This window comes from Osmia lignaria, chromosome 7, assembly GCF_051020975.1.
Source record: "Osmia lignaria lignaria isolate PbOS001 chromosome 7, iyOsmLign1, whole genome shotgun sequence".
Classification (NCBI taxonomy): Eukaryota; Metazoa; Arthropoda; class Insecta; order Hymenoptera; family Megachilidae; genus Osmia; species Osmia lignaria.
In genome coordinates this window covers 2,127,823-2,140,277 of record NC_135038.1, presented here as the reverse complement: position 1 = coordinate 2,140,277, position 12,455 = coordinate 2,127,823, and the positions used below count along the sequence as shown (strand labels likewise).

General features: G+C 36.9%; 2 protein-coding genes across 12 annotated transcripts in view; one reads left to right on the top strand and one right to left on the bottom strand.

Annotated features, from left to right (window-relative positions):
- YME1L (ATP-dependent zinc metalloprotease YME1L) overlaps positions 1-12,455 on the bottom strand; it is a 259,223-nt gene that overhangs the window by 127,380 nt on the left and 119,388 nt on the right. The gene's annotated exons all lie outside the window — the stretch shown is intronic.
- The window catches only part of LOC117609743 (uncharacterized), a 78,054-nt gene that overhangs the window by 52,583 nt on the left and 13,016 nt on the right, over positions 1-12,455 (top strand). For all 6 annotated transcript variants that reach the window (XM_034336382.2, XM_034336384.2, XM_034336383.2 and 3 more), the window contains one exon: positions 5,311-5,532. In XM_034336382.2, coding sequence (XP_034192273.1) covers positions 5,311-5,532 — 222 coding nt within the window. The remainder of the gene's footprint in view (positions 1-5,310; positions 5,533-12,455) is intronic.

Genomic DNA, 12,455 nt, shown 5'->3' with positions numbered 1-12,455 from the left:
TCCAAATAAAGGATTGGATGCGGGGGGAGAGTCAATATGGCATCATACTGACCTGTCAAAGTACGCCAAGTACACACATTTTTATATACTCGTATCTCTTAAACTATTGGTTTCCTAAACTTTTAACTTGCATTTTCGGACTTTTCAGGTCAAAAACTACAAGAACACATATTTTGGACCCGTTAATTTTTGGTACCCTAAGACGAAGTTTAACCGAATATTAAGCTGGGTAAAGACGAGCGCGCCGCGGCTGCAACTCGGTAGCACCGCGGCATTACAAACTGTGTGCGGTGATTCGTTTTTACCACGAACACGCACCGCGCATGGAACGAACCATGAATTTCAACGCGCATTCGCCATCAGTTCAATGTTTTCGGTACTTGAGCTTGAACGCGTCAAACCCGAAGAAAACCGTCCACACTGCGGCAAGGAACCCTTTTGTGTTCGCGCTACCGTCCAAACGAATGAATATTCGCCCAAATACGTTCGTTCTATGCCGCGTTGCTGCCGCGTTGTAGCCACGGCGCGCTCGTCTGTACCCAGCTTTACGTTTTTCATTTGTGCGCAGTGCAATCGCAACCTGACAGTGTATACAAATGTTTATTTACTTGAAAGAATTGGAATTTTTCGGACTATGTAGCGAAATTTTGTGAAAAGTGATAGTGACCGTGCGGTTGAGTGAGTTTAATGATCTCGTCTGGAGATCAGCTGTTCTTCGTAACGTGTTCCCTCCTCGAATGTTCAGGATCGGTACAATGACCCAGCGATAGCAAACCATTTTCATTGCAACTGCTTCATTTACGGACGAATGGGTATGTTTTATTTACATTTTTGAATGTTTTCAAATTTAACACGTTTATTAGTTATTCCACTTCAATCCTTTTTTTAGTATGTTTGAACTTTTTGTATTTCCGAATCGTGTATTCGTTTTTTCATATTTGTTTCAAAAATGGTTACAAAGTATTCTTTTTTTAATTCCTATCGTACAACTAATAAAAGTGTTGGATCAATTCGATTTATTCATTCTATATGAACAACGATTCATTACTTTATTCGTTGTTCATGAACAATCAATAATTCGATACTATAATTCTTTTCTTTTTTTTATTCATTATCCGATGCAACTTCTGCCCAACAAATCCTATTATGTATACCGTCGTAGTGCCGATGGACTTGATCACAACCGCTCGGAACATACCCAACACTCTTGTGGTTCGGCCCGCGCTAACGGCGCGCTCTGATTGGCCAGTGTTTTTCGTTAATAACTCGAAAACGAAGCCTTCTCCAACATTTTGGCAAAGGAAAAAGTTGTTTAGAATGACCTCAGCAATCATCCCTCTTCGGCTCCTACCCAAATTCTGGGATATCCTGTATGTAGGTTAGGTTAGGACAGGTCAGGGCAAATAAATTTCCGGCTGCCGGGAGGCGGCCGGCAACGCTACAACAGTTGTCGTATCTTCAAAGTTTTAACCGTTTGAGTCCCAAGCAGCGCGATCGCGCTGTTGAGATTTTATGTCGAGAAAACCCAGCACATTTCGAGCATTGTGGACAACTGACGGTGCGTTAGCGATTGTCGAAGTCGCGCGCTCAGGTTTACTGATGCAGGTACATCACACAGCTCCTTTTAATGTAAATAGTACATTTTACAATAGGTAGAGTAACACTATAATAATGCAATAATACATTACAAAATAAAAATTTTCATTTCATTGTTATCTCCTCAATAATTTTTATCGAACAAAATTTGAAATATTTATAAATTTACAGTACGCATATATAATAATACAGATGTATTTTATAAAATAACGGATTACAAATTCACAATATTTTTGTGCTATGAACAAACAATTTAAATGGAGAGTAACACTTATAATTTGTAACATTGGTGTTTATCAAAACATATTGGATGAATTCTTTTTTTACATCGCACGCAAATTAAATGTGATCTTTTTATTGCATTTTTGGAGCTGCAGACTACGCATTGTCGCAAGTTACGCTGTGGCAACTTTACTAAACCAAATGTTTTTTCCTTTACATAACTATGTGCTTGCTTTTCGTTCATCCACTGACACTCGATTTCAAAAATAATATTCGACATAAAATCTAACCGAGATATTGCTTTACTCTTAACTGTTTCCTTGTAGATTATATATGCATTTAAAACCATGCGGTTGATTATGTTAAAGGCTACCTTTTTCCAATATTTAACTGATCTTCGTTCATCGAGATAGGTATACAGCATTTTATCCGATTCATCGACACCACCCATGAAGGCATTATAAGATTGAATAATAGCGGGTTTTGTCGAACGTATTTCTCTGCCATGTCGATTTTTTGTTATAGTCACATTTTGCTCATCTGCTTTCGTTGAAATTAATAATACAGGATTTTTTACACTTTTTTTTTCGCGATATGCACAAAACAATACTTCATTGTCTCGAAAATATTTTACCTCGTTTACATTAGTCTGTTTCAAATTATCGGGAATACATTTCTTATTCCTTCTAATAGTTCCAGTTAAATAAGTATCCATAGAATATAAATATCTAGCTAATTCTACGCTAGTAAAAAAGTTGTCGACGAAAATGTGATGCCCCTTATTCAAACAATAACTATCTTTTAATAAATTCACCACTACATCATATTCAAGTCCAAACTTTTTTCTATCACTAGTAGTTGTTTCCTTTGCACCTTTATAGCAGGAGAACGCCAAACAATATTTTGAAACGGAATCACACAGCATCCAGAATTTTATTCCCCAACGATGATGCTTTTTATTTGGCAAGTATTGTGTTATGCTAGAATGACACAGCGTCCCAACTAACGACTCATCAATTGATAATTCTTTGTGTGGTTTATAGTGCAATTTGAATACTTTATTAGCGTGTTCAACAAGTGGCTTAAATTTTGCACAGGGATCGTATTTTTCGTGACCAGGTGGAAAACATAAAGAGTTATCAATTAAGTGAAAATATTTCAAAATTTGTTGAAATCTATTTCGAGAGAACATTCTTCGAAACCACGGTATGTTACGTGAATTTTCGGACCAATACGAACGTATACTGGGTTTTCTTGTAATTCCCATTTCCAACAGCACTGCTATAAATGCCTTCATCTCTAAAACGGTAACTGGTGTCCAAATCTCTGTTTCAAATGATTCTAATTCTCTAGGTAAATGCCTTGAATACTCCGCATATTTATTAGTTTCTTCAACTATTAGTGACCATAGTGTCGAATCAAAGAATAGTTCAAAGTATTCAATGGGTCTACTCTGGCTAGAGAAGTTACATGGCGAACCAGATTCTTCGCTATGGTCGAGAAAATCACGTTGATTAGAAACGTCTTCAGCAACTCGTAGACTGTTCAGTGGACATTGATGCGATAAATCACTATCACTATCCTCTGAAGTACTCAAAATGCGTTGTCTTTTGCGCTTTACAGGAACAATGTAGTCGTCATCGTCGTCAATAATATGATCACATGGATTTGTGATTACGCTCATCGATATTCTTTTTCGATTCATTGTACCCTTTTGGGGATACACCAAATTTAGAAAAGTTAAACAGTAAATCTAGATTAACTTTTTACTTACTTTTTGCGTTGCTTCGTCTAATCATTTTGAAACAAACAATTATTAACAATGAGAAACACTTACGGAAGAATACGTCCGATCACTTTGCAAATTGCAATAAATGTGACGGAGCGATGAGAAAAAGAAGAGAATCACGTTACCTAACACCTACAAGAAGCATTATTGCTCCGATTGAGATTCATTGGTATAAAATAAACAAAGCGCTATCGCGCAGCTTGGTATTTCTCGACATAAAATAAAACAAGCGCCATCGCGCTGCTTGGGTCTTTTCGTAGCCATTTAGAGAAAGCGCAAATGCGCTGTTTGGGATTCTTCGACAGTGTTTTTTCAATACCCCCTGGGACTTAAACGGTTAAATAGGACACCCTATAGATAGTCAGGTTGGAACCCCCGCTGCGTCAACGGCTGTTCGAAACTTAACCATGACATCTACTACAGCGAAGACGGTAGTGTTAGTTGCGTCTGTATAGGAAAAATTCTATGTATTGTACGAAAGTTTTTAATTAATATCTCGGAAACTAATAGGAAGCCGAAGATACCATTTTATATTTGCCTCCCCCCTCCTCCCCCTCAAAATTTCATTTTGATCAGCGACCGGTCGTATTCGGAACTTTATCCCTAACATTGGCGGTATTTTATTTTTTCTGTTACTTATACGTCTAGGTTAGGTCAGGTTAGGATATATTAATATTGCGGCCGACTGCGCGACTCAAATGTTATAATTTGATTTTTCAGTTCACCAGTTGTATGAATAGGAGCCGGACCACATACTGCTGCTTACGGTAGGCAAGTGAGCCGGCGCATATCTATAGGCAGAATTCGCTGTAGTAATAACAATATTCTTTCGCCAATATCTCGCAAACTAATCGAGTCCGACATATAGCTTAGAGAAAAAAAGTTAAAAAAGTTAAAAATCATCGAAATCGGAGGGGGAGTAGCTTTTCTACAAGTTTACCACAATATTAATTAAAAAATGTTTCAAAAATGTTTTTTAAAATATGTATTTTGTCATAAAATAACGTAATTTTTCAGACAAGAGGACCCATTTAAATTAATTGTTGTGTAATGATAATTTTTATAATTACCATTATTATAAAGTATTTAATAATAAATACTATTTTAATTGTTCTAAAATACTTTCAGACATATATTTAACATTAGATCTACCAATCATTCAAAATAAATGGGTACAAGGTTCTTAATTTTAAATTACAGTTAAATTTTTTGAGGCCTTTCTGCCTAAATCAGACATGCACAGCAAATAATAAAACGGGCATAAGCGGCTAAAGCAGCACGCGGACGTACGTATGGGCACAGACTAGAAAACCAATCGTTTAAGGGCGGGGAGGTTAGTAATAGACATACATACACGAACCCGTGAAAAGCACTTACGGCACCCTAGCACCTTGCAGGCAATTTCGTGTGTATACTTTGTCTAATTGTATGTTGACTGTTGTGGAAGTAAAGTACGCGTATGATTATATTCTAAGGTGCATTTTAGATTTCATTTGGTAAAGGGGAAAGATGAGAAAAGAGCCTACTGTTTGCTTCCAATTTTGGAAAAATTTGATGAAAACCTAGGGAAAAGCTAGTTTACGGTTAATCCCTTATTTATTTATTTTTAACTTATTGGTTAATCTAATGTTAATTACATCAAAAACTTACCTTTGATGTTACAGCGTAATAAAATATTTGTATTCTTGGTTTTGTTAATATAGGTAAGTCATTTACAAGGAAGGAGCATTTTACGAACCACATAATGTGGCACACGGGTGAAACGCCACATCGTTGTGATTTCTGCTCGAAGACATTTACTCGAAAGGAACACCTTTTGAACCACGTTCGGCAGCATACGGGTGAATCACCTCATCGATGTGGCTTCTGTTCCAAATCATTCACCAGAAAAGAACACCTGGTTAATCACATTCGACAACATACAGGTAAGAATTGTTTTTATATATCCATTCACAGCTAATCTAATCAGTCTAGTACAGATTTGTGGATTACACTGTCCAACAATGAATTGGTGTTCCGATTCCCGTTAGGTGATTCATATGGTGTTTTGTACGCTGATTACGAATCTGCAAACCGTTTTGCTCCTACACGTACAGTTGTTGAGAAATTTGATTTTGAAAAAAAAACATTTTTCAGATTTAAACAAATTTTCTGACGTAATTATAAAAGATATTGAAATTCTATTTACACTAAAAGATTTTGTAAACTTTCCTGAATACAACTTAATACAATAAATGTTTAAGTATGTTTAAACGATCATTGAACGCAGAGGGACCACCATTTGGCACCAACTTTTTAGGATATTTTTCAATTCATCTGAAAACGTAAAGATCCAGCGTAAAATCGAATTATACCACGCGATAGAGCAGATTTTTATCTTGAAAAACCACCCGGAGAAAGTTGCAACATCGATTTTTTTATCAAGCCAGAAAGCGAAATAGCTTCGCGGGAGACGAAGTACCGACAGTGGTGCTCCGCGTCAGGACGGTTACTCGGCGTCTCGCCGCACAGTGGGGTGAGCACATAGTACGATTGGACATTGGTATAATTGAGTATGAAGTAAATAAAATTCGTTAAATATTTTATACTAATTGTTCATCGAAAATAAGCGTCTATATATTGATTCTTATTTTCGTCATTTTTATACTTATATTATTGTTTAAAGTAAATAATTATTCATTACCATTTACGGATTCAAATTCGAAAAAATTATTTTGTAATAGCCCAATTCTTTCTGAATAAATCAAAAAAAAATCTAGCTCAATCGAACAAACAGTTACTGAGATAAAAATTCGTAAGTGAAGTCCGTTTTCGTCAAAATGGGCAAAAATTGCAAACTTCGAAGGTCTGTAAATTCTAAACAAATTCGAAACCGGCAAAATGAAGACTTAAACCTCCCCTAATTTCACATGGACTACAACATATTTCATTTAGAACAAAATCGCCGATGGTGGCGTCAAAAAGTGATCGATTTGACATGAAATGACTCGTATGTACTTTTCTTAAGCTTTTGTATTTTTATACCCACGCCTCCTGTAGCTGATATTGGATAAGTTAATGTTATTGTCGTTGAAAAAATGCAACAGACACTCCGCTTACATCCATTAGTGTCTTTAAATTTAGAGCAGTTATGAGAATTAAATTAAATTTCTGACGAAAAAGCAACAAAAAGCAAAAAACACTTGAATGGCTATGCAATAAATATAATCAAATGCAATATATTTCTATTGGTTATTTATGTTACCTTTCTGTTTATTTTATAATTATTAGAACCACAACATCAGGTATTACACATATTCTTTTGGTAAAGTCACAAAATGCAAGGATTAAAACGTGAATTAACAAAAAGAAAAATTGATCGGTGTAACTAATTTTTGATGCCTCGGGGTAAATAGTGGTACAAAACGTAAAAATATCGTGGTAAATAATTGTGGAAGATTTAATGATTCATAAAAATATACTTAAGTTCTTAAATTACAACATTAATATTTTACCTCAATGTCCAACATTAGTATATGGTCGCCCCACTGTGCACCGCGCCGTTTAAAGCCACTCCGCTTAGGTCGAGTAACCGTCCTGACGCGGAGCACCACTGTCGATACTTCGTCTCCCGCGAAGCTATTTCGCTTTCTGGTTTGATAAAAAAATCGATGTTGCAGCTTTCTTCGGGTGGTTTTTCAAGATAAAAATCTGCTCTATCGCGTGGTATAATTCGATTTTACGCTGGATCTCTACGTTTTCAGATGAATTGAAAAATATTCTAAAAAGTTGGTGCCAAATGGGGGTCCCTCTGCGTTCAATGATCGTTTAAACATACTTAAACATTTATAATGTATTAGAGATAGGTATCGTATTCAGGAAAGTCTACACAATCTTTTAGTGTAACTAGAATTTCAATACTTTGTGACGGACTGTCGTAACATTTTGAGTTCCGAGCTTTTGTGTATAGAATGTCGGGTAACCCTTAATGATAATTATCTTTAGGGACTTCCCTTGTTTTCCCGAATTCGGAGAAAGGACCCATATAACTTTTCCAACCGTAGTCACATCACTCTCAGTCTTGGAATTCGGGACTAGTTTATCGGGATTGGATCACTATCGATCCTACCCTGAAATCCAAAAACCTTGTAACCACGAAAGGATCTAACCGTATAAGCATAGTGAATCGGCCCCAGCAACAATTTCGGTTGATATTTATACCACATAATGCTTTTTGCCTTAACAACAATTGTGTGCGATTTCAACCCCCTACCCCCTTTGATAAGGGAGATATGAGGGTAAAACCCCAAAACTTTACTATTTTTTTTCTCGGAAACTATTTAAGATATTTGAACATATTATAGTGCAAATAGTAGGTACTCATTAGCTGTATTTCATATTTTTTTTTTTCAAAATTTTTATCCGATGATTAAGGGTTGAAAATTAATAAATTTTTTGAAAGTGATTTGTATAAACAATCCCTTGAGTGACACCTACCGAAAAAATTAAGAATACTCCTTTACTATTTAACTATTATCTGTAAAAGTTTCAAGAGTGTCGGAGTGGTACATCATAGTTAAAAAGAAATAAAACCAATGCAACGTTCTTTCATAAGGCAAAGCCAGGCTGAACGTTAGAAGTGCTCAACCTAACCGACCTACAGGGGAATACGTTGCGCCGCGCCGACCCGCCACGTTTCTCATACCAAAAACAGCTCTCAGAAAAGTATGAACTCTTCTTTCCCTAAACTGTGTGTTAGTTAACAGTCATTTATTTAAATAATATATTAATAATTTAAATTTTTTAATTAAGTTTTCTGATCTCAACTTTTAACGTCCGTGTTTTCACGGTGTTCCTCGTTTTAAATATGTGGGAGCCCTAAAAAGAACTGATTCTGTTGTACGTTACAAATGGCCCCCTTATATAAATGCAACTAAGGTGTTTCTCTTTTTTTAGCCCTAAAAAGAGCTGATTGTTTTATGTATCGCCAGGTTGAAGTAGATGATTTGAAAAAGAATACTCGAAAACTTTTTTTAAAAACACACGCTTGTAAGTAAGTTTTAATCTTCGTTGCTATTTTCATCAATAACTGGAATAATGTTAGTTTTATCAAATAAGTGAGTTAAAATTTATAACATAATTAACTCTTTTCAGGGCGCCCATATATTTAAAACGAGGAAAACCTTAATTACAACTATTCTCAGGTACCAGCTATAATTTAATTAGAAGTAATATGTGCGTGAAAAGGTAAAGACGGAAATAGTTACAGAAGTCTATGTTCTTTACAACGTTGAAAGAATGATATTGCAGTTATACCTGTGATACCTTCTTCGACTATTAAAAGGACAACTAATGGCATCTAACATAGTGCCATTGTTCAAGACATGATATAAATCTGTGATTTAGGGCTCTTACATATTTAAAACTAGGAACGCCGTGAAAACACGGACGCTAAAAGTTAAGATCAGAAAATTTAATTAAAATATTTAAATTGTTAATATATTATTTAAATAAATAACTGGTAACTACCACACAGTTTAGGGAAAGAAGAGTTCATACTTTTCTGAGAGCTGTTTCTGGTATGAGAAACGTAGCGGGTCGGCGCGGCGCAACGTATTCTCCTATAGGTCGGTTAGGTTGAGCACTTCTAACGTTCAGCCTGGCTTTGCCTTATGAAAAAGCGTTGCATTGGTTTTATTTCTTTTTAACTATGATGTACCACTCCGACATTCTTAAAACTTTTACAGATAATAGTTAAATAGTAAAGGATTAATCTTAATTTTTTCGGTAGGTATCACTCAAGGGATTGTTTATACAAATCACTTTCAAAAATTTATTTATTAATTTTCAACCCTTAATCATTGGACAAAAATTTTGAAAAAAAATATGAAATACAGCTAATGAATACCTACTATTTGCACTTTAATGTGTTCAAATATCTTAAATAGTTTCCGAGAAAAAAAATAGTAAAGTTTTGGGGTTATACCCTCATATCTCCGTTACCAGAGGGGGTAGGGGGTTGAAATTGCACACAATTGTTGTTAAGGCAAAAAGCATTATGTGGTATAAATATCAACCGAAATTGTTGCTGGGGCCGATTCACTATGCTTATACGGCTAGACCCTTTACGACTTCCTTTAACGAGGGGAACTACCCAAGTGTTACGCTCACTTATTAATGAAACTTTGTCACCTTGTAGAGCTCGTCGCCCTGCACACGCCTATACCCCCTTTTGGGGGCAGACGGCTAATTGTTTAAAAGATATTAATAATTAAAGTTAGTTACTACTTACATTGAGAAGCATGACAAACTAACACATATAAATGCTTAGCTCCACAGTAAAACGCTTGACTCGCAATCTAACTGTCCACGGTTCAAATCCATGGTTCCCAACTTTTTTTTTCTTTTTACTTTTTAATGATAATTTGTCTCTTTTTGAATAACTATTACAACTGTGCTATAATCATTGCATTTATTAATAGGTAATTAATTACATGTGCTGAAATTTTTATAGAATTTAAGTTATCTTTTCTATCCAATACGTATATTAACACCCTTACCGCATTCAAAATTTACTCGCGTTTGGGGGGATCCCCCTAAGCGAACCGAGACGCTCGATGAGGAAGCCGTGTAATACGATCCGAACCGTTATATCGGTGTGACTAATACTTATTCAACGATAAAACTTTTTTGTTTTTAACTTTTTCTTAATGAAACTTTTATTAACGCATTTGTGAGATTTTTCTGATTAAAATGATACCAAACACGATATAGTTTGAATTATAATTACTTGCTAAAATTGATGTTAAAAGTTGGCGAAAAGCAAAGGAGGATTGGAAATGAAAACCGGTTGCGGTGTCGGCTCGGGTTTCAAACGTTGCATATATCCAGTCTTGGTGTCGATTCTGCGTCCGTACAAATTGTTTGTACCGTGCCGCGATACCTATTCTACGTTCGTACACAACATGCGACGTGTTGCATGTTGCATGTTGCGTGTTTGATGTATCTTTGGTGTATGGCCTGCCTTATACATATGTACAGTTTTATTATTATTTTAATAAATAAATATAATTCAAATCATATCGTGTTTGGTACCATTTTAATCAGAAAAATCTCACAAATGCGTTAGTTAAAGTTTCATTAAGAAAAAGTTAAAAATAAAAAAGTTTTATCGTTCCATTAGTATTAGTCACACCGATATTACGGTCGGATCATATTACACGGTTTCTTCGCCGAGCGGCACGGTTCGGCTTAGGGGGATCCCCCCAAGTGGAGGGGATAGCGATGTTGCATATATCCAGCTTTTACTGTATAACGTCAGGTGCCGATTAAAGTATCACGCGCTGACTCAGCGGGCGTACGCACAAGACATAAATAATAAAAATCTGCGAAACTGTAGGAGGAAATTTCATAAACATATATCAATGGATTTAGAATGAAATGCTCTACATTTTTTGTTATTGCATAAATTTAAATAAGTTGTAAAATAATGTTATAAACATTTTTTTTGTTATAAACAAATTGTATATTCGACAATCTATTAACACCATATTATTGTATATAAAAAGCGGGGAACCTTCCGAAAGGTCCCCCAACCCCGGGACAACCAAACTTCGGATTTATAGTAATTGAGGGACGAGAAATCGAATGAGGCCAATTACAGAGCTGGATCTCTAACCGTTTCAGAGATACAGGTACCTAATAGTTACCCGCCGATAGTTGGGCCGCCGATACCTTTTCATCCTTTCGGATTTATAAGGAATACCGATGTACAGCCACAACGGCGCTTCGGCACTTCAACGCCTTTTGCGTTATTCCGTCCACCCGCAATCTGCCATGCAAGCATGAAGGATTGCGGATCCACGCCGTTGCACCTCCAATCAATCGGTAGAACATTTCAATCTGCACAAATGCGCGCAGGATTTTTCTTCGGCCACGATCAGGAACCGGGACGTCCTGTCGCCCGTGTGATCGCGCCATTTCTTCGTCCACCATGGTTGGTTGAAAATGATGATGTGGCTTATCCTTGAAGTCATCACGCCCACCTGCCCCAAAACTTACCAGGACATGCCATTTTTCTTCAGCACGGTCATGGCCCGGGACATCGTATTTCCACGGTAGACCGTACCTGTCATCGTCCACCTGGTAGGTTGCTGATGATGTGCCTTATCCTTGAGGTCATCACGCCGACCTGCCGGTAAAGGCAGGACCATATTTTTCTTTAGCACGGCTAGGACCCGGGGCAAGTCCTTTCCCCGGTCAGCCGTGCCACGTCTTCTTAGGCTGCTATCCCCGATCACCTGTTCCACACATACCGCACACCCACACTCACACTCACACACTCACAGGCCTCAATCAAGCATCAAACACGCAAAACAAATAAATAATTATATAAATAAACAAATAAATACCTGTATCCTGCTTCATCACTTCAGAACGTCTTCTTCTCTTCTGAAGTCGTCGTCGCTCTTCTTCTGCCTCGCCGGCTTCTCTTCTCCTCTGAGCCAAGATGTCCCGATACCTGTCGCACACATGCCGCACACGCACACTCACACACACTCACACAGTCTCACAAGCCTCACAAGACCTCAAGCAGGCAAAATAAATAATTAGATATATAAATAAATAAATGAATACTTACCTGTATTCTGCTCTACCCCTTCAGAGCATCCTCTTCTCTTCTGAAGTCGTCCTAGCCACGTCTGACCTCTTCGCTTGTCTTCTATCTTCACGCTCCCCTTTTAATCGCCTTGTACGACAGGCAAGGGTTACCGTGTCTGTATTCTTCCCCCAGTCGCAGAGGTTTTGATGGGTTATCCTTCCCTTGGTGTTTGGTCCGCGGGAGCTATTTCACACCTACCCTCCATGC